Source organism: Oryx dammah, unplaced genomic scaffold (assembly GCF_014754425.2).
Source record: "Oryx dammah isolate SB20612 unplaced genomic scaffold, SCBI_Odam_1.1 HiC_scaffold_4, whole genome shotgun sequence".
Classification (NCBI taxonomy): Eukaryota; Metazoa; Chordata; class Mammalia; order Artiodactyla; family Bovidae; genus Oryx; species Oryx dammah.
Window position 1 is genome coordinate 40,705,067 of NW_024070188.1, and position 23,483 is coordinate 40,728,549.

General features: G+C 39.3%; 1 protein-coding gene across 1 annotated transcript in view; it reads right to left on the reverse strand.

The window, feature by feature from the left end:
- The window catches only part of UFL1 (UFM1 specific ligase 1), a 70,770-nt gene extending 51,820 nt beyond the window's left edge, over positions 1-18,950 (reverse strand). The window contains exons 1-5 of the mRNA XM_040239151.1: positions 18,750-18,950; positions 17,439-17,584; positions 16,074-16,102; positions 2,684-2,781; positions 2,048-2,162 (exon numbers count right to left, since the gene is read on the reverse strand). Of these exons, the coding sequence (XP_040095085.1) occupies positions 2,048-2,162; positions 2,684-2,781; positions 16,074-16,102; positions 17,439-17,584; positions 18,750-18,826 (465 nt within the window). The 5' untranslated portion in view covers positions 18,827-18,950. The remainder of the gene's footprint in view (positions 1-2,047; positions 2,163-2,683; positions 2,782-16,073; positions 16,103-17,438; positions 17,585-18,749) is intronic.
- Positions 18,951-23,483: the final 4,533 nt, after the last annotated feature.

Genomic DNA, 23,483 nt, shown 5'->3' on the forward strand with positions numbered 1-23,483 from the left:
CATAGGTTGGAATTTTTAATAGTTTTTCTCCTGTAATTGAGATCTAATCTTAAAGCATTATGGTCAGAAAAGATGCTTGGAATGATTTCAATTTTTTTAAATTTATCAAGGTTAGATTTATGGCCCAGGATGTGATCTATCCTGGAGAAGGTTCCACGAGCACTTGAGAAAAAGGTGAAATTCATTGTTTTGGGGTGAAATGTCCTATAGATATCAATTAGGTCTAACTGGTCTATTGTATCATTTAAAGTTTGTGTTTCTTTGTTAATTTTCTGTTTAGTTGATCTGTCTATAGGTGTGAGTGGGGTATTAAAGTCTCCCACTATTATTGTGTTATTGTTAATTTCCCCTTTCATACTTGTTAGCATTTGTCTTACATATTGTGGTGCTCCTATGTTGGGTGCATATATATTTATAATTGTTATATCTTCTTCTTGGATTGATCCTTTGATCATTATGTAGTGGCCTTGTCTCTTTTCACAGTCTTTGTTTTAAAGTCTATTTTATCAGATATGAGTATTGCCACTCAACTTTTTTTAAGGATCTATTTTTTTGCCGCCCCATGAGGCATGCAGGATCTTAGTTCCATGAGCCAGGATTAAACCCGTGCCCATAGCATTGGAAGCTCAGAGTCTTATCCACTGGACTGTCAGGGAAGTCCCCCAAACAACTTCTTAGTGAGCTTTTACAATACTGTCTATGATACAGAGAAAAATTAAAACTGAAAAAAGAAACCGTATATATTTCTAAAATGTATCAGTAGCACAATAAGAAACCACTTGATCTGTTCTGATATTTTAATGTAAAACTGACTAAAAATATCTTTTTTTTGCCTTCTGTGATTTACAGGTATTTGTTCATTTTATCTTCTGTAATTTACATACACTCGCTCAGGAGCTTAGTCTCCTGAAATGCTTTGTAAAACAGATCTATATACTCAATGGTATTTTAGATGCAACGAGGAGAAATCACCCACTTAAAATGAGTGAGTAAATCTGTTTCATCATAAATTAATCTCAAGCAATTATGGTTTGGTAATTTCTGTAAGATGGATTTTCTTAAAGTATACCTAAAATGATTTGGCTTTTCCCTTATTTGTTCCAGTAAATATATAAACAAAACCATCATTTATTGAGTACTTCCTCTAGGCCAGCCATTTCACCAGATATACCATGTATATGACACCTCACTGACATCTATGAGAGACAATTATTCCCATTTTCAGATATGTAACTTGAAGCACAAACAGGCATAAAAATAATTTTTCTGACCCTAAGTAACTAAGCAGTGTCATAGACAGAATTCAAATCATGGTCTGTTAAACTTCCACTGTTCCAAACAGACTTCTAAAATGTTAAACAACTTTAAGAAAACTGAAATAACAAACAAGGAAATAGCCTCTATTTTCAGGCACCATTGTAATTTAACTTATAAAGATAAGTTGATTTGAGTATTGACACAAGTACCAAAAATTAAGAGATTATAAGCCATTCCTCAATTCCTCTCCCTATCATACTCTCAGTTTAGACGAAAAAAAGTGACATCAAAAGAAGTTGGTACTATTGACATTTGGGGAAGAAAATTTTCTATTTGGAAGGGACGCTCTGTGCACTGCAGGATGTTCAGCGGCATCTGTAACCTTTACCACACAAGATGCCAGTAGCACCTCTTATAAATTATAATCTTCATCAGCTGTTTCTTAAATTATAACTAGCAATCAGAACTGAAGATATCCTTGCTAAAGAAGCATTCAATGAAGATATACACTTCTGGTATACTTGCTACTGCATCCAAGCAGGCCGAGACCTTAAGTCTACTAAGTTTAGGGTATCTCTGGGTTCAGGAAGATTAAAATCACTTCTAAACAATCTTATGAGAGCCATCAATGTTTAGTATCACTCAAATATATTGCTAGAACATAGTCAAAACTAGAAAATAGTCAAAATGCTTGCAAAAAAACAAATAATAGTAAGTCTAGTTTTTTCCCACCCTTTCAAACTTGGCATTTATTTGAAAAGACAAATTATACCATTAAGGAAAAAAATACCTGTGTCAGAAAGTTTCCAGGAAGATCATAGGTTTTACACAGTTCTGCTATGGTTACTTGACCACTTTCCTGTAATTTATCATTTACTTCTTCTGCTAAACGATCCAAATAGTTCCTAATAGTTTAAATTAAAAAATAAAAAAAAAAAGGAAAAACTCAATTAGGAATAATTTTCCTCTTTTTATGTTTAATTTCTGCTGCAATAAGGTATTTCCCAAAAGTAATTAATATGGTATGTTTAGGTAAACACCATTCATTAATCATATTTTGAAATTTTTCTTATCAATGTAACTAAATGGAAGGTTAATCAAATAAATGCTGAAACTGTTTTCAACAATTAAAATTTTACAGTCATTTTCATTAGGACTTTTTAACAATTCTGCTTTCAGAGTTAAGCTCACATAGGAAAGATGATAAAAATTATGTTTTGTGTTACTTTAAAACAACAGAAAAAATTAAAAGTTTATATTATTCCCAAGTATTTCACACAAGTAAGCACTTACTTTTTAAGTACAATAATGAAAATCAGTACTAGAAGAGTACTAAACAATGCTGTAGTGCCAGAGTTATTCTAAATTTAAGTATAAACTTACAAAAAAAGAAACACAAAAAGGTATTCTTAATTATTGTACTTACTCATCTATCAGTTGTCCCAATACTAGTTGAACATGTTTTTCTGATTTAACAATGTCACCAATTCTATTTTCAATATGAGTCAGATCCACATTAATTACCTGGAAAACAAGTACACATTCTATTAGTGGTAAGTTCATATTGTTTTTAAATTTGAAATTATATATTTTAGAACTTTAAAAAAAATGAAAATTTTCTTCCCCTTAGATGAATTTCAAATTGATTTGAAATATTATAAAAAATCTCAAACAATTAGGGGCTTATTGCTTATTCACTTTCACTTCTGAACCTGTACACTTTCACTCGCTAAGAAAACTTGCACTACAAAAATCACACAACTTCAAAGGTCTTTTCACCTCCAGAGTCCTACCTAGTCCCCAGGGAGGCAGACAGGAGTGAGAGGGAGCGCCTGAAGCAGTGCAACAGGCAGGTCCTGACCTGCTGACATCATGCAGTGAGTCTGTGAGTCTATGACCCAAACTGCCCACTGCCTCTGAGCAATCGCTGGACTGCTGCCCCATAGGAAGCCTCCTGGCCCAAGGACCATCCCAGCCCTGATTCTCTCACTCAAGAGAGGCCCTGCAGGCTAGCACTCAGGGGGTCAAGCCTGCTGATACATCTCAGCCCATGGTGTGATCCATGGGCTTGCAAAGAAGTCAGCCAAACCCACTGTCAGCGTCGTGAATGAGGTTTCTCAGCAGATCCTGGCTCGTGGTTCTGAGGTAGGAGGTAGATGGGTCCCTGAGCTGAACAGCTGGAGATTGTCAAGTGGAGTAAACTGGACCTTTGCTTCCCCTAGACATTTCAAGGATAAAGTTAATAGCAGAAGCTGAGCTCTGCTGGAGTCAAGAAATAAGATGACTGCATCTATCACTCCTGACATCAGGATCTCCAGGACTGCACATGTGTAGAAAGACTTGGGGGTCAAAAAGGGAGGGGCACTATCCCATAATAGGTGCTGTCAATCTCCTATAGGCTTCCATGCTAGAATCCATCTTGGCAAATAAGATGCATAAGTATATCCGGGAGAACCTTGGGTCAAGTCTGAGGTGGGAAATGAAGATGACTGGCCAGAGGAAATAAAAACCCAGGAAAAACTGCTTCCATATAAGTGATTTAAATCACCGCTCTGGGATGCTCCTCATTAGGGAGGACACCCACACTCTTTCCTGTGTGTGTATTTCTGCTTTGTTTTAAATAGACTGCTTCTTTGTTCTCTTTGCATGTACTGTGCTTCCAATAAATTCTGTGTCTGCTTTAAAATGTCTCTTTGTGGAATTCTTTCTCTGAAGAAGAAAAGAACCAAGGTCCTCTCACTTGGCAACATCATCTGGTGCCATGATTTGGATTGCTGCCAAGGCAATTTGCAGGTCTCACTCAACTATGGCAAGAGATCTCTGCGTGCACTATCTTCCTTGCTTCTCCTTTGGACTGTGCCTTTCTTTCCTACTTATCTTGCACAGAAGGGCCTGTTTTTCACTACGTATGTTCAACATCCTCCTGGGAAAAGATCTTTTGCTTTTTATTTCTAAACTGCCAGTGCTGTCTTCATCAGGCTGAATGCACAGGTTCCCTGAGGTCTTATCTTTGTTACAAACATCTGAAATAATTATGCTTCTCAACTCCAATTCCTCCAAGAGTTTTTCTGTTTACTTCTCAGCTGCCCCCCTCACCCTGACCCCAGGCTTTGGCAACCCATACACTGCTATAGACAGCCTATTGAGTCTGGCCAATTCTCAGTAGATCACAACATAAATTTTATAAATACTCAATCCTGAGGAGTATACCCCAGTGTAGGAAATCTTGTTATAGGACACAGGGGAGATCTGTTGTCTATAAAGGCTTAAGGGAAAACTTGGCAACTGCTTTGCACTGGTTCAAATGTCCACCATAGGCAGGAAGGGAGAGCACCTTGAAAGGAACCAAAGCTGACCAGAGATGTCTGGTTAGAAACCAGTGAGGGAGTAGAAGATGCTCCAAAGCCCATCAGCATAAAGATCAAAGGTAATTCAGAGGATGTTATGAATCCCTTACAGGTGCCTCCTAGTAATGTTTCCAGGATGCTGGACTTCATTTCTAGGAGCGCTGTGCTCGGCTGCAGGTTATTCAACATGGGAGAATCTCCTTCTAAACCCAAAGAAACACCCCTTGAAAACGCTCCTAGGACACTAAGTTTTTTTGTTCTTTCTGTCCACTTTCAGTTATAAACACCACTGACGGTACCCCTGGGACATTTCATCAGCCAGTCTGCCCCTCTTATTAGTGTCAGTTTAAGCACTATTTGGTCTAAATTTTAGCTATAAAACTATGAATACAAAAAAATATAATTTTTGACACTGTGAAACCACAATATTCTTTAGATTCCAGAGAAAACTGGTTAAAACTCTTTTGAAATTGCAAAATTGGTTCTTTCTTAAATTTGTTTTTAATTGGAGGATAATTGCTTTACAATATTGTGTTGGCTTCTGCCATACAACAATATGAATCAGTCATAAGCATACATATGTTCCCCTCCCTCTTGAACCTCCTCCAACTCCATCCCATCCCTCTAGGTTGTCATAGAGTACCACTTTGGGTTCCCTGTGTTATACAGCAACTTCCTATTAGCTATCTATTTTACACATGGTAATGCATAGAAATGTTTCATGCTTCTCTCTCAATCTGTCCCACCTCTCCTTCCCCAACTCTGTCCACGAGTATTTTCTCTACATCTGCATCTCTATTCCTGCCCTGCAAATAGGTTCATCAGTACCACTTTTCTAGATTCCACATATATGCATTAATAATGTACTTCACTCTGTATAACAGGCTACAGGTATATCCACCTCATTATAACTGACTCAAATGCATTCTTTTTCATGGCTGAGTAACATTCCATTGTTAATATGTACCAAAACTTCTTTATCCATTCATCTGTCGATGGACATCTAGGTTGCTTCCATGTCCTAGCTACTGTAAATAGTGCTGTAATAAACACTGGGGTACATGTATCTCTTTGAATTATGGTTTTCTTAGGGTTAAAGTTCCAAAATATAAAAGCAACTCATGCAGCTTACTTAAGAAAAATAAACAACCCAATCAAAAAGTAGGTGGAAGACTTAAAACAGACACTTCTCAACAAAACTGGTTCTTTCGTATAGGCAATTACAGAAAGTTAGCTTGTTAAAATTTTTTTTTCCTTCGGAATTCTGACTTTGAGAGAAAACATGCCTAGAAGAAAGCTTGAAGTTAACTCTTACTATGTCCTTGAGATACAAACACAGCCCACTTTTCCTGGGACTTTGCCCTTGGATTAATTAGTAGAGCTTCAAGCCAAGGTTAAAAAAAAAATGCAAAGAGGCATTTTAAACCTTGAGCAGAAACTGTGACATCTCTGTTAGTCTGGATTTATGTATGTCTCCAGTACGTGTCTTTGTCTTTGGATAATATTGCTGAAGTTAATCTGTGTGGATCACAACAAATTGTGGAGAATTCTTGAAAGAAATGTGAATACCAGACCACCTTACCTGCCTCCTGAGAAACCTGTGTGCAGGTCAAGAAGCAACAGTTAGAACCTTACATGGAGCAAGTGACTGGTTCAAAATTGGGAAAGGGAATACATCAAGGTTGTATATAGTGATCCTGCTTATTTAACTTATATGCAGAGCACACCATGTGAAATGCCGAGCTAGATGAATCACAAGTAGGAATCAACGTTTCTGGGAGAAATAACAACACCCACAGATATGTAGATGATACCACCCTAATGGCAGAAAGTGAAGAGGTACTAAAGAGCCTCTTGATGAAGGTGAAAGAGGAGAGTGAAAAACCTGGCTTAAAACTCAACATTCAAAAAACTAAGATCAGTGCTGTTCAGTTCAAGATGGCGGAGTAGCAGGATGTGTACTCATCTCCTCCTGCAACACCACAAAAATTGCAACTAGCTGTTGATCAACCAGTGACAGGAGAATGCTAGAACCCACCAAATAAGATACCCCATGTCCAAAGACAAAGAAGAAGCCACAGCAAGATGGTAGGAGAGGGCACAATCACTGTAAAATAAAATTCCATTCCTGCGGGGTGGGTGACCCACAAACTGGAGAACAATAATATCAAAGAAGTATTCTCATTGTTGTGAAGCTTCTGAACCCCACATCAGGCTTTCCAGCCTGGGGATCTGACAAAAGGAACGGGAACCCCCAGGGAATCTGGCCTTGAAGGCCAGTGGAATTTGTTTGCATGACTTCCACAGGACTGAGGGAAACAGAGACTCTAATCTTGAAGGGCACAAACGAAATCTTGCAGGCACTAATACCCAGAGGAAAGCAGCAGTGACCCAACAGGTGACTGAACCAAAATTACCTGCTAGGGTTGGATGGTCTCCTGTGGAGACATGGGTTGGCAGGGGAGCACCACAGAGACCAGGGCCCTGGCAGCGCATCAGGTTGGGAAGGTCTCCCTTGTAGTTCACCATTAATGTTACCATAGAGCCCATAGGAAACAGAGGTCAAATTGTCACATCCGTTGGGTCATCAAAAAAACAAGAGAGTTCCAGAAAAACATCTATTTCTGCTTTACTGACTATTTCAAAGCCTTTGACTGTGTGGATCACAACAAACTGTGGAAAATTCTTAACAGATGGGAATACCAGTCCACCTGACCTGCCTCTTGAGAAATCTGCATGCAGGTCACGAAGCAACAGTTAGCCTTGACTAGATGGAGCTTTGTTGGCAAAGTAATGTCTCTACTTTTTAATATGTCTAGGTTGCTCACACCTTTTCTTCCAAGGAGCAAGGGTCTTTTAATTTCATGGCTTAGTCACAATCTGCAGTGATTTTGGAGCCCCCCAAAATAAAATCAGCCACTGTTTCCCCAACTATTTGCCATGAAGTGTTGGGACTGCATGCCATGATTTTAGTTTTCTGAATGTTCAGCTTTAAGCTGACTTTTTCCTTCTCCTCTTTCACTTTCATCAAGCAGCTCTTTAGTTCTTCTTCACTTTCTGCCATAAGGGTGGTGTCATTTGCTTATCTGAGGTTATTGATATTTCTCCCGGCAATTTTGATTCCAGCTTGTGCTTCATCCAGCCCAGCATTTCGTATGATGTTCTCTGCATGTAAGTTAAATAAGCAGGGTGACAATATAAAGCCTTGATGTACTCCTTTCCCGATTTGGAACCATGTCTAGTTCTAAATGTTGCTTCTTGACCTGCATACAGATTTCTCAGGAGGCAGGTCAGGTGGTCTGGTATTCCCATCTTTCAGAATATTCCACAGTTTGTTGTGATCCACAGAGTCAAAAGCTTTGGCATAGTCAATAAAGCAGTAGTAGATGTTTTTAAAAAACTCTCTTGCTTTTCTGATGATCCAGTGGATGTTGGCAATTTGATTTCTGATTCCTCTGCATTTTCTAAATCCAGTTTGAACATCTGGAAGTTCACAGTTCACATACTGTTGAAGCCTAGCTTTGAGGATTTTGAGCATTAACTTCCTAGAGTGTGAGATGAGTGCAACTGGTAATTGCACTCTTTAGCATAGGCTTTCTTTGGGACTGGGATGAAAACTGACCTTTTCCAGTCCTGTGGCCACTGCTAAGTTTTCCAAAATTATTGACACACTGAGTGCAGGACTTTCACAGCATCACTGTTTAGGATTTGAAATAGTTCAACTGGAATTCCATCACCTCACTAGCTTTGTTTGCAGTTATGCTTTCTAAGGCCCACTTGACTTCACATTCCAGGATGTCTGGCTCTAGCTGAGTGACCACACCATCATAGTTACCTGGGTCACAAAGATCATTTTTGTACCGTTCTTCTGTGCATTCTTGCCACCTCTTCTTACTATCTTCTGCTTCTATTAGGTCCACACCATTTCTGTCCTTTACTGAGCCCATCTTTGCATGACATGTTTCCCTGGTATTTCTAATTTTCTTGAAGAGCTCTCTAGTCTTTCCCATTCTGTTGTTTTCCTCTATTTCTTTGCACTGATCACTGAGGAAGGCTTTCTTATAACTCCTTGCTATTCTTTGGAACTCTGAATTCAAATGGGTATATCATTTTTTTTCTCCTTTGCCTTTAGCTTCTCTTTTTTTCTCAACTATGTGAAAGGCCTCCTCACACAGCCATTTTGCCTTTTTGCATTTCTTTTTTTGGAGATAGTCTTGCTCCCTGTCTCCTGTACCATGTCACGAATCTCTGTCCATAGTTCTTCAGGCACTCTATCAGATCTAATCCCTGGAATCTATTTGTCACTTCCACTGTATAATCATTAAACAATTTGATTTATGTCATACCCGAGTGATCTAGCGGTTTTCCCTACTTTCTTCAATTTAAGTCTGAATTTGGCAATAAGGAGTTCACGATCTGAGCCACAGTCAGCTCCCGGTCTTGTTTTTTCAGACTGTATAGAGCTTCTCCATCTTTGGCTGCAAAGAATATAATCAATGTAAGTTCGGTATTGACCATCTGGTAACGTCCATGGTAGAGGCTTCTTTTGTGTCACTGGAAGAGGATGTTTGCTATGACCAGTGCGTTCTCTTGGCAAAACTGTTAGCTTCTGCCCTGCTTCATTTTGTATTCCAAGGCCAAATTTGCCTGTTACTCCAGGTATCTCTTGACTTCCTATTCTTGCATTCCAGTCCCCTATAATGAAAAGGACATCTTTTTTGGTATCAGTTCTAGAAGGTCACGTAGGTCTTCACAGAACCGTTCCACTTCAGCTTATTCAGCATTTCTAGTTGGGGCACAGACTTGGATTACTATGATATTGAATGGTTTGCCTTGGAAACGAACAGAGATCATTCTGATTCCTAAGATGTCGATATTCACTCTTGCCATCTCCTGTTTGACCACTTTCAATTTACCTTGATTCATGGACCTAACATTCCAGGTTCCTATGCAATATTGTTCTTTACAGCATTGGTCTTTACTTCCAGCACCAGTCACATCCACAACTGGGTGCTATTTTAGCTTTGGCTCCATCTCTTCATTCTTTCTGCAGTTATTTCTCCACTGTTCTCCAGTAGTATATTGGGCACCTACCAACCTGAGGAGTTCATCTTTCAGTGTCCTATCTTTTTGCCTTTTCATACTGTTCATGGGGTTCTCAAGGCAAAGATACCTAAGTGGTTTGCCATTCCCTTCTCCAGTGGACCACGTTTTGTCAGAACTCTCCACCATGACCCGTTCATCTTGGGTGGCCCTACATGGCATGGTTCATGGTTTCATTGAATTAGACAATGCAGATGGTCAAAAAACATGAAAATATGCTCAATGTCACTAATTATTAGAGAAATGCAAATCAAAACTACAATCAGTTATAACCTCATACCAATCAGAACAGCCATCATCTGAAAGTCTCCAAACAACACATACTGGACAGCATATGGAGAAAAGGGAACCCTCCTAACACTGTTGGTGGGAATGTAAAACTGGTATAACCATTACAGCAAACAGTATGAAGTTTCTTAAAAAACTAAAAATATAATTACCACATGGTCCAGCAATCTCACTCCTGGGCATACATCTGGAGGAAAGCATATTTTGAAAAGATATATTCACCCCAATGTTCACTGGGGCACTATTTACAACAAGTAAGACATGGAAATAACCTAAATGTCCACTGACAGAGGAACAGATATAGAAGATGTGGTACATATATAGAGTTGAATATGACTCAGCCATTAAAAAAGAGTGAAATAGAAGAGAAGCGAAAAGCAAAGGTGGAAAGGAAAGATATACCCATTTGAATGCAGAGTTCCAAAGAATAGCAAGGAGAGATAAGAAAGCTTTCAACAGTGCTCAGTGCAAAGAAGGAGAGGAAAACAATACAATCGAAAAGACTAGAGATATCTTCAAGAAAACGATGGGCTCAATAAAGGACAGCAATGGATGGACCTAACAGAAGCATAAGATAATAAGAAGAGGTGGCAAGAATACACAGAAGAACTGTACAAAAACGATCTTCACGACCCAGGTAATCACGATGGTGTGATCACCAACCTAGAGCCAGACATCCTGGAATGTGAAGTCAAGCAGGCCTTAGAAAGCATCACTCTTCATAAAGCTAGTGGAGGTGATGGAATTCCAGTTGAGCTATTTCAAATACTAAAAGATGATGCTGTGAAAGTGCTGCACTCATATGCCAGCAAATCTGGAAAACTCAGCAGTGGCCACAGGACTGGAAAAGGTCAGTTTTCATCCCAATCCCAAAGAAAGGCAATGCCAAAGAATGCTCAAACTACTGCACAATTGCACTCATCTCATACGCTAGTAAAGTAATGCTCAAAATTCTCCAAGCCAGGCTTCAACAATACATGAACCGTGAACTTCCAGATGTTCAAGCTGGTTTTAGAAAATGCAGAGGAACCAGAAATCAAATTGCCAACATCTGCTGGATCATCGAAAAAGCAAGAGAGTTCTAGAAAAACATCTACTTCTGTTTTACTGACTATGCCAAACCCTTTGACTGTGTGGATCACAATAAACTGGAAAATTCTGAAAGAGATGGGAATGCCTGAACACCTGCCCTGCCTCTTGAGAAATCTGTATGCAGGTCAGGAAGCAACAGTTAGAACTGGACATGGTAGAACAGACCAGTTCCAAATAGGAAAAGGACATCAAGGCTGTACATTGTCACCCTGCTTATTTAACTTATATGCAGAGTACCTCATGAGAAACGCTGGGCTGGATGAAGTACAAGCTGGAATCAAAACTGCCAGGAGAAATATCAACAACCTCAGACATACAGATGACACCACCTTTATGGCAGAAAGCAAAGAAGAACTAAAGAGCCTCTTGATGAAAGTGAAAGAGGAGAGTGAGAAAGATGGCTTAAAGCTGAACATTCAGAAAATTAAGATCATGGCATCCCGTCCCATCACTTCATGGCAAATAAATGGGGAAACAGTGGAAACAGTAGCAGACTTTATATTTGGGGGGGCTCCAAAATCACTGCAGATGGTGATTGCAGCCATGAAATTAAAAGACGCTCCTTGGAAGAAAAGCTATGACCAACCTAGATAGCATATTAAAAAGCAGAGACATTACTTTGCCAACAAAGATCTGTCTAGTCAAGGCTACACTTTTTCCAGTAGTCATGTATGGATGTGAGAGTTGGAGTATAAAGAATGCTGAGTGCCAAAGAACTGATGCTGTTGAACTGTGGTGTTGGAAAAGACTCCTGAGAGTCCCTTGGACTGCAAGGAGATCCAACTAATCCATCTTAAAGGAAATTAGTCCTGAATATTCACTGGAGGGACTGATGTTGAAGCTGAAACTCCAATAGTTTGGCCCCCTGATAGAAGAGCTGACTCATTTGAAAACACCCTGATGCTGGAAAAGATTGAAGGCAGGAGGAGAAGGGGATGACAGAGGATGAGATAGTTGGTTGGCATCACCGACTCAATGGACATGAGTTTGAGTAAACTCCAGGAGTTGGTGATGGATAGGGAGGCCTGGTGTGCTGCAGTCCATGGGGTCACAAAGAGTCAGACATGACTGAGCGAGTGAACTGAACTGATACACACTACTATGTATAAAATAATTAACAAGGACCTACCATATAGCACAGGGAATTCTATCCAATGTTCTGTAATAACCCATGTGGGAAAGGATTCTGAAAAAGAACTATAAATCAACTATACCCTGAAAAAAAATAAAAATTTTTGAAAAAATAAGAAATTAAACCTATTCACACAAAAATGGCCAGTTGCCTGCACATAGTGTAGTATACCTTATTGATACATCCTAATGGATCACAGCTTTGTCAAGATGAAGGGGCTTGTCAAACTCAATCAATCTATGAGCTATGCCCTGCAGGGCCCCCCAGACAGATGGGTTATGTTGGAGAGTTCTGACAAAAAGTGGTCCACTGGAGGAGGAAGTGGCAAACCACTCCAGTATTCTTGCCGTGAGAACCCCATGAACAATAGAAAAGGGCAAAAAGATACAATATCAGAAGATGAGTCCCCCAGGTTGGAAGGTGTCCAATATGTTACTGGGGTAGAGCAGAGGGCAATTACCCTAGATTGACAGCTCCAGAATGAATGAAGCAGCTGGGCCAAAGCAGAAACAATGCTCAGTTGTGGATGTGTCTGGTGGTGAAAGTAAAGTCCAGTGCTGTAAAGAATGATATTGCATAGGAACCTGGAAAGTAGGTCCATGAATGAAGGTAAATTATATGTGGTCAACCAAGAAACGGCAAGAGTGAACATCAACATCTTTGTAATTAGTGAACTAACATGGATGGGAAAGGGCAAATTTAATTCAGATGACCATTATATCCACCACTGTGGGCAAGAACTCTAAAGAAGAAACGGAAAAGCCCTCATAATCAACAAGAGTCTAAAATGCAGTACTTGTGTGCAATCTCCAAAACAACAGAATGATCTCAGTTTGTTTCCAAGGCAAACCATTCAATATCACAGTAATCAAAGTCTATGCCCCAATAAGTAATGCCAAAGAAGCTGAAGTGGAATCGCTCTATGAAGACCTACAAGACCTTCTAGAACTAACACCAAAAAAAGATGTACTTTTCATTATAGGGGACTGGAATGCAAAAGTAGGAAGTCAAGAAATACGTGGAATAATAGGCAAATTCGGCCTTGGAATACAAAATGAAGCAGGGCAAACGCTGGCAGAGCTTTGCTAAGGGAATTCACTGGTCATAGCAAACAACCATTTTCACCAACACAAGAGACAACTCTAAACATGGACATTACTATATGATCAATACCAAAATCAGACTGATTACATTCTTTGTAGCCAAAGATGGAGAAGCTCTATATAGTCTGCAAAAACAAGACTTGAAGCTGACTGTGGCTCAGATCATCAGCTTCTTACAGCAAAATTCAGAACTAAAAGAAAGTAGGGGAAACCACTAGGCCATTCAGGTATGACCTAAATCAAATCCCTTATGATTATTCAGTAAAGGTGATGAATAGATTCAAGGGCTTGTATCTGGCAGACAGAATGCCTGAAGAACTATGGACAGAGCTTTGTAACACTGTACAGGAGGTAATGACCAGAACTATCTGAAAGAAAAAGAAATGCAAGAAGGCAAAGCGGTTGTCTGAGGAAACTTTACAAATAACTGAGGAAAGAGATGTGAAAAGCAGTGGAGAAAGGGAAAGATATATCCAATTGAATGCAGAGTTCCAGAGAATAGCAAAGAGAGATAAGAAGGCCTTCAACGAACAATGCAAAGAAACAGAAGAAAACAGCAGAATAGGAAAGATTAGATATCTCCAAGATAATTGCAGACATCAAAGGAGTATTTCATGCAAGGATGGGCATGATAAAGGGCAGAAACGATAAAGAATTAACAGAAGCAGAAGAGATCAGTGGCAAGCATACACAGAAGAACTGTACAAAAAAGGTCTTGACGACACAGATAATCACTATGGTGTGGTCACTCACCTAGAGTCAGACATCCTAGAGTGTGAAGTCAAGTAGGCCTTAGCAAACATTACTACCAAAAAAAATAGTGGAAGTGACAAAATTCCAGATAAGCTATTTAAAATACTAAAAGATGATGGTGTTAAAGTGCTGCACTCAGTATGTCAGCAATTTGGAAAACCCAGCAGTGGCCATAAGACTGGAAAAGGTCAGTTTTCATCCGAATTCCCAAGAAAGGCAATGCTAAAGAATGTTCAAACTATCAGACAATTGCACTCACTTCCTTGAGCTAGTAAGGTTATGCTCAAAATCCTTCAAGGTACGCTTCAGCCATATCTGAATCAAGAACTTCCAGATGTACAAGATGAGTTTAGAAAAGGCAGAGGAACCAGAGATCAAATTGCCAACATTCACTGAATCATACAGAAAGCAAGGGAATTCCAGAAAAACATCTACCTGTTTCATTGACTACACAGAAGCCTTTGACTGTGTGGGTCACAACAAACTGTGGAAAATTCTTAAAGAGATGGGACTACTAGACCATCTTACCTGTCTCCTGAGAAACCTGTTTGTGGCCAAGAGTCAACAGTTAGAATCTTGTATGGAACAACTGACTGGTTCAAAACTGGGAAAGGAGTATAACAAAGCTGTATATGTCATCCTGTTTATTTAACTGTATGCAGAGTACATCAGCGAAATGCTAAGCAGGATGAGTTACAAAATGGAATCAAGACTCCCAGGAGAAATTATCAACAACCTCAGATATGCAGATAATATTACTCTAATGGCAGAAAGTAAAGAGGAACTAAAGAGCCTCTTGATGAGGGTGAAGGAGGAGAGTGAAAAAGCTGACTTAAAACTCAACATTGGGGTGGATTCATGTCAATGTATGGCAAAACCAATACAGAATTGTAAAGTAAAATAAAAAATAAATAAATTTAAAAAATTAAAAAAAAATTAAAAAAAATAAAATAAAATAAAGAAAACAAAGGTCATAACATCTGGTCCCATTCCTTCCTGGCAAATAGAAGGGGAAAAAGTAGAAGCAGTGACAGATTTTTTTCTTCCTGGGCTACAAAATCACTGCAGATGGTGACTGCAGCCATGAAATTAGAAGATGTTTGCTTCTTGGAAGGAAGGCTATGACAAACCTATACAGTGACAAAGGTCTGTATACTCAAAGCTATGGTCTTTTCAGTAGTCACGTACAGATGTTAGAGTTGGAAAAGAAGGCTGAATGCCGAAGCACTGATGCTTTTGAATTGTGGTGTTGGAGAAGACTCTTGAGAGTCCCTTGGACAACAAGGAGATCCAACCAGTCAAGCCTAAGGGAAATCAACCCTGAAAATTCTTTGGAAGGACTGATGCTGAAGCTAAATCTCCAATACTTTGGCCACGTGATGCGAAGAGCTGACTCATTAGAAAAGACCCTGATGATGAGAGAGATTGAGGCAAAAGGAGAAAGGGCAGGAGAGTATGAGACAGTTGGATGGCATCATCAATTCAATGGACATGAACTTGGGTGAACTTCAAGTCATCGATTCAATGGACATGAACTTGGGTGAACTTCAAGAGACGAAAAGGGACAGGGAGGCCTGGCATGCTGCAGTCCATAAGGTCGCAAAGAGTTGGACACGACTTAGCCACTGAACAACAATAACAAAACCCTTACTGATGACACGTGCACTTGTATTTTCTAAAAATATCTTCTACGTTTAACTTCCACATACTAAAAACAAATCACCATGAAACTAGTGATTTTTCTCTCAAAATTACATAAACTCTATAATTACATAAAATGATGACTGAGTTTATTTTGTAAAGAATAAAGTATAAGCAAGTCAACTGAGAAAGAAAAACTTGTTAAACTGATTAAATGTATCCGTGAAGGTCATATAATTATTTCTTCACAAACACAATATGATACCAATATCAAGTGGCTACTTAAGGCATTGAAAAAATTAGTAACATAAAAAGTTGAGAAATCAAAGTAAAAACTGTTATAAAGCTGAAATTTACCTGTTGCAGATCAACGATGTTTACTCGACCTTTAAAGAAAAGACATTCATTTAAGTTATCAGTAAGTATATACCAGCCCCAAACTGCAAATTCCAACAGATTTATGTTTTGGACATTTCAAGATCCAAAACATAAATCTTTCTGCAAAGCACACAATGAAAGTGAAAAGTGAGAGTTGCTCAGTTGTGACTGACTCTTTGTGACCCGCCAGACTGTAGCCTACCAGACTTCTCTGTCCATGGAACTCTCCAGGCCAGAATACTGGAGTGGCTAGCTGTTTCTCCCAAGGGAGGGATCGAACCCAGGTCTTCTGCATTGCAGGAGGATTCTTTACCATCTGAGCCACTAGGGAAGCCCAAGAATACTGGAGTGGGAAGCTGTTCCCTTCTCCAGGGGATCTTCCCAACCCAGGGATCGAACCAGGGTGTCCTGCATTGCAGGTGGATTCTTTACCAACAGGGCCACAGTAATTAATGTCTTCAAAGACATGTTATTAACATAGTAAGCATCCATGGCTAAAATATAGAGGATAGCTTATTTTCAAAGTTCCATTTGTCATATCAAACCAATAACCAGCATCAGCTGATAATGAGTTGGGCAGACCAATGAGGGTTATTTTCATCCCTTCACAATTTATCTACCGTGACCAAAGACATTAACAACAAAATTCAGATAAGTTATTTTCAATTATTTGAAATTAGTAGGTTATCACTTATTAGCTAAAGAATATTAAGCACTTCAAATTATAGCTAGTATTTTATTAGGACTATGCACTAAGATAAATAACATCTAACAAGTTGTTTTCACAGATGCATCTATTTTAATCAAACAGTATTTAAATTTGCTCAGTAATTTCTTCATATTTCAAAAAGGCAATGGAAACAAAAACTTTTTTGTGTTTGTAGTAGCTTTTCGTACAATCTGATACAACACCCTACTAAATTATTTTGTAATTTGCAAACAAAATTTTAAAAAGACATGGTATTGCAGTCTTGATTTTCAATGATCTGTAATTTAAAACCTCTGTTCCCTTTTCATAATTATCACCTGGGGGATAACAGACAGCTAAGTCCACCCGAGTCACCCAATAAATTCAAGAACTGTGAAAAGAAACAGCTGATTAATTCACAAACAGATCACATAACTCAAAATAAAAAATGAGATTTTGTAAAGTGACAATATTTTACTTCATTTAAATTATATAATGTTCACCCAAATCTGTTTAAAAGTATTAAGGCTGATTATCATATTAACACTTGAGAAGGGTATCCTATAACCTCCAAATCATTTATGATTTATCATTTGAAAGGTGATGCCCAGGCCCCTTTCCGAAGAACCAGAAAAAAAAACTAAGGAATTACTTACCACCTCGAACATGTAGCTCATCTCTCATTTCTTTACTAATTTGGGCTGGAGTAATATATTCCTTTCCATCAAGAGTGTGAACTACTTCTAGCTGTTTCTGAGCAATCAATTTATTCACAATCTCAATGCAGTTTCGCTCTGACAATCTGAGGGAAACAAAAGTTTTAAAAATCAATGTTACATCCAGTGCTCAATATGTTTAAGGAGATGTATGACAATGGGTTTTTAAAAGGTTTGGATAGTCATTAGGTTCTATATTACAGCATCTGTATCTTTTTTCGTGTAATACTAATTCAATACATTTTCTAAAATTCTAGGGCGTAAATAGGTTTACATTAACTTAAATCATGTAGTTCATTGTTACAAATCTACTGTAGATTTTGAGTTTGCTCTTTCACGCATGCTTCTAATCTTCAAATCTGAATAGAAAAGTAAGGACATGTAATTTAAGTAGAAGAAAAAAACACGTCCTACTTTTGGTTCAATTTTCACTTTCGCTTCAGTTTAAAAAAAAAATTTATTTTATTAAATGCACAGTTGCCTCACTCCTATCTATAAGCTTTGTAAGCAGGACACCTGGCTAGGCCATGGCAACCATAATTTGCAACTGATAGTTACACAAACACTTAAATGTCCTCGTTTGCTAGCAGTGATACAAAACACAGCATCAGAGGATTAAAGTCTTTAGCTCCAGAAGGAACAAGGCAAGAAGTAGCCAACAGATTAAGAAAAAGGGTTCTATTAGCATTGTATGTGTTCCGTAAAGGTGAAAAGCCAATTTAGGGGGCTTTTGCAGGACACACCCCCCAACACGTCAAGTGTCTGGAGTCCCTAAAAATGACAGAGGGAGTATGGCTCTGGCCTAGCACACCTACACTGGTAAACAAGAAGGCAAAATGTTTACGGAGTCAACACAGTATTTGCAAAATACTGTACCTTGGGGTTAGCCTCTCCTTTCAAGCTCTAAGTCAGGAAGTGTATAATAGGCAATGATGCTTCAGGGACTTGCTAACAGTTAAGGATCAGAGGGATAGTCTTAGGAGTGTCACCCGCCCCAGCCGTCGAGGTGGGGTGGCCTCGCCTGCACCTGGCTGGGGCTTGGAGGGGGTGGGAAGGAATGTTCTAGGTCTTCCCCACCGAGAACTATTTCGGAAACCGCGCTCCAGCCTCTGGGAGGAAGGGAGGGGGCGGGAACGCTGATAGGGGATGGGAAGGTCCGGGGTTCAAGGCCTGCGGTTTGCAGCCTCAGATCCCGGAGTGGCCACCCGAGGCTATTTTGGACTCCACAAACGGAGAGGGAGGGTCAGGCACCTTTGCGTGGCCTCTGCGAACTGCGCCCGCTGAAAGTCTGCCGCCAAACGCCTAATCTCTTCCCAGGCGTCCGCCATCTCGGCCCTATTCGCCCAGCCGCCGACTAACCACAGACACGTCAGCCCAAAGGCCGCGGGAGCCGAGGCGGAACGGGCCGCGCGGAGGGACAAGAGACTCTACGCGACGCAGCTACGGTACGTGCGCGACTTGCGCCGGAGGGGGCGGGGCCAGAAAAGCCGCAGCCCCGCCCTCCCCGCGCGGGAGGTTCGTCCTGTGAGATCCTTGCGCGGCTGCGGAGAGCCAGGCCTCCTCTCTGTACTCGTCTGCCAGAAAGCCAAGTTAATAAAGTGTTACTTCAAGTCTTTGTTTGCATTATTCCTAATATTTTGGCGCGGTGATAATGAAGTTAACCACTCTTGTTTTTTTTTCCTTCCCTGCCGTCTATTTGATTTATTTGGGGGAGGCGGGGGAGGGGAGCTGTGCCCCAACCTGCGGTTAACATTACCTCTTCTCTGTTAACGTAGGGCAGTTCGATTTGTGTAGGGAATCATGCTATGGGTCACAGAGTTCCTTTGGATTTTCCCTTAACATCTTACGGGAAAACCTGAAAGAAAGTCTTGACTAACCCAATAATATTTCTAGATCAGTAGCTCAGCCGTGTCTGACTTTTTATGACCCCACGGACGGCAGAATGCCAGACTTCCCTATCCTTCCCCAGCTCCCAGAGCTTGCTCAAACTCATGTCCATCCAGTCGGTGATGCCATCCAACCATCTCATCCTCTGCTGTCCCATTCTCCTCCTGCCTTCAATTTTTCCCAGCATCAGGGTCTTTTCCAATGAGTCAGTTCTTTGCATAAGTTGGCCAAAGTATAGGAGCTTCAACTTCAGCATCAGTCATTCCAATGAATATTCAGGATTGATTTCCTTTAGAATTGACTGATTTGATCTCCTTGCAATCCTCTCAAGGGGACTCTCAAAAACTCTCAAGAGTCTTCTCCAACACCACAGTTCAAACAATCAATTATTCGGTGCTCAATTCTAAACTGTAATTTGTAGGGACAGCTTGTGCTGCCTAAAAGGATAGTCACTAGATAGATGAAGCTATTTAAATTAATTAAAATTGGGCTAGAAGAAGCACAAGCTGGAATCAAGACTGCCAGGAGAAATATCAATCACCTCAGATATGCAGATGACACCACCACACTTATGGCAGAAAGTGAAGAGGAAAGTAAAAAGCCTCTTGATGAAAGTGAAAGAGGAGAGTGAAAAAGTTGGCTTAAAGCTCAACATTCAGAAAACGAAGATCATGGCATCTGGTCCCATCACTTCATGGCAAATAAATGGGGAAACTGGAAACAGTGTCAGACTTTATTTTGGGGGCTCCAAAATCACTGCAGATGGTGACTGCAGCCATGAAATTAAAAGACGCGTACTCCTTGGAAGAAAAGTTATGACCAACCTAGATAGCATATTGAAAAGCAGAGACATTACTTTACCAACAAAAGTCCGTCTAGTCAAGGTTATGGTTTTTCCTGTGGTCATGTATGGATGTGAGAGTTGGACTGTGAAGAAAGCTGAGCACTGAAGAACTGATGCTTTTGAACTGTGGTATTGGAGAAGACTCTTCAGAGTCCCTTGGACTGACTGCAAGGAGATCCAACCAGTCCATTCTGAAGGAGATCAACCCTGGGATTTCTTTGGAAGGAATGATGCTAAAGCTGAAGCTCCAGTACTTTGGCCACCTCATGTGAAGAGTTGACTCATTGGAAAAGACTCTGATGCTGGGAGGGATTGGGGGCAGGAGGAGAAGGGGACGACAGAGGGTGAGATGGCTGGATGATATCACTGACTCGATGGATGTGAGTCTGAGTGAACTCCGGGAGTTGGTGATGGACAGGGAGGCCTGGTGTGCTGCGATTCATGAGGTCACAAAGAGTTGGACATGACTGAGTGACTGAACTGAACTGAACTGAACTGAAGATTATATCAGAAACAAACAAATTGAGATTGAAAACATGTTTTCAGTAACAACCCCCCAAATGAAATACTTAGGTATAAATCTAACAAAATATGTATAAGATCTACATGAGTAAAACTATAAAATCTAATGAATGAAATCAGATAAAAACTAAGTAAAGGGAGAGATAGTCAATATTCATGGGTAGGAACAGTCAATATTATCAAGATGCAAATTCTTCCAGACTTGATCTGTAGATTGAGTACAATCCCAGTCAAAATCTGGGTAATTTATTTTGTGGATATCAACAAGCTCTTTCTAAAGTTTATATGGAGAATCAAAAGACCCAGAATTGCCAACATTGTGTTGAAGAAGAACAAAGTTGAAGGACAGACACTGCCTGAATTTAAGACTAATTATAATGCTACAGTAATCAAGACAGTGTGGTATTGGTGAAAGAATAGACAAATATATCAATGAAACAGAATAGAGAGTCCAAAAACAAACCCACATAAATATAATCAAATAATCTTTGACAAAGGAACAAAATCAATACAATGGAGCAAAGATAGTGTTTTAAATAAATGGTACAGAAACAACTAGACTTTCACATGCAAGAAAGAAAAGAATAATCTAGACATAGACCTTAAACTCATCATATAAGTTAACTGAAAATAGATCACAGACCTAAATGAAGAATGCAACTGTGAAACACCTAGGAAATAACGGGAGGAAATTTAGATGACTTCTAGAATGTCAGTAACTTTTAGATATAACAACAAAGGCACAACAGATAAAATAAATCATTGATAAGCTGGACTTCATTAAAATTAAAAATTGGTCTGCAAAAGTCCATGTCAAGAGAACAGAAGACAAGCCACAGCATGGTAGTAGATATTTGCAAAAGACATATCTGATAAAGAACTGTTTTTCAAAAGATATAAAAAAGTCGTGACATTCAACAATAAAAAAAAAAAAAGAAAAATGGACCAAAAACTTTAACAGATAACTCACCAAAGTAGATATACAGATGACAAAGCAGCATATGGAAAGATGCTCTGTATCATATGTCATCAAAGAAATACAAATTTAAACAATGAGATGCCACTACACACCTATCAGAATGGTTAATATCTGGAATGCTGACAACACCATATGCTAGCTAGGATGTGCAGAAACAGAATCCTCATTCATGGATGATAATGCAAAATAGTGCAGCTATCTTGGAGACAGTTTGGAGCTTTCTTACAAAGCTAAACATGCTCTTATCATATGATTTAGCAATCACACTCCTTGGATTTCACTCAAAGGAATTGAAAAATTATGTCCACATAAAACCTGCACACAGATGTTTATAGCATCTTTGTTTGTAATTGCCCAAACTTGGAAACAACTAATATTTCTTTCAAAGGGTGAATGGATAAATGAACTGTGGTACATACAGACAATGGAATATTATTCAATGCTAAAATGAAATGAGCTATCAAGTCATGAAAAGACATGCTGAAAACTTAAATGCATATTACTAAGTGAAGGAAGCCAATCTGAAAAGCCTACATACTGTATAATTCCAACTTCATGACATTATGGAGAAAGCAAAACTATGGAGATTGTAAAAAATCAATGGTTGGCAGCATTTGGGAAGGGGAGAGGGATGAACAGGTGGAACAGAGAGGCTTTTTTAAGACAATGAAAGTACTCTATATGATACTATAATGAGAGACACTTGTCATTACACATTTGTTCACATAAATTGAATGTGCAACATCAAGAATGAGCCATTATGTAACTATGGGCTTTTGGGTAGTTTTGATGTGTAAATAAATGTAAGGATATCGATTATATTAATAGCAAATGTACCACACTGGTGGCGGATATTGATAATGGAGAGGTTATATGTGTGTGGGGAATGGGGTATATGGGAAGTCTCTGCATCTTCCTCACAGTTTTGCTGTGAAGTTAAAACTGCTCTAAAAGTAGTCTTTAAAAATACATGTATCATTTAATATCAGTTGTTGAGTCACAATAGCTACCTTTCAAGTGCTCAATAGCCACATGTGGCTCATGGGTATCTTATGGGACAGTGCAGAAAACCAATTTTACCCTCACCAACAGTTCTATTGGATGGCTCTGGTTTAGACCGTTGATAAGGGCACACATTTGTTCAGACTCCGAGATCATGAGATTCAAAGCAACCACCTCCAGTTAGCAGCCACATATCATAACTATAATTTCAGTCATTTTGAATGAAGGATAAAAATTTGTAAATAGTTCAGTGTTGGCCAACATCTGATTACCTGATAGGATAATGGCAAATAGCACAAGTCAGCTACTGAATAAGAGATGAGAGATTCCTTTTAAGAACAAGCTTGTGTAGATTTGAAAAACAGCATTTCAATTCTCTAGAATATTTTCTAACAGTTTGTGTCTACAAACCTAAGTCAGATTTTGACATGTTCATTATGTGTAAAGGACTCAAGGTCTTTTCAACTACACTAGTATGTGGTTGTGGCACCATCCTTAGATCTAAGGCTAAGTAGATATTCTAACATTTGTAACGTGGGTTTTTGGCTTTACTGAGATGGCAGGGGATGTGATCCTGTAAAGTTCCTCCAAGATAAACTTTCTCCAACTCAACTAAGAAAATGAAACAAAACAATGGCAAAATGGGTATTTTCAGGCAAGTCAGTATTTACTATTTGTTACTGTACAGTCCCCCTTTTCATTATAGGGGACTGGAATGCAAAAGTAGGAAGTCAAGAAACACCTGGAGTAA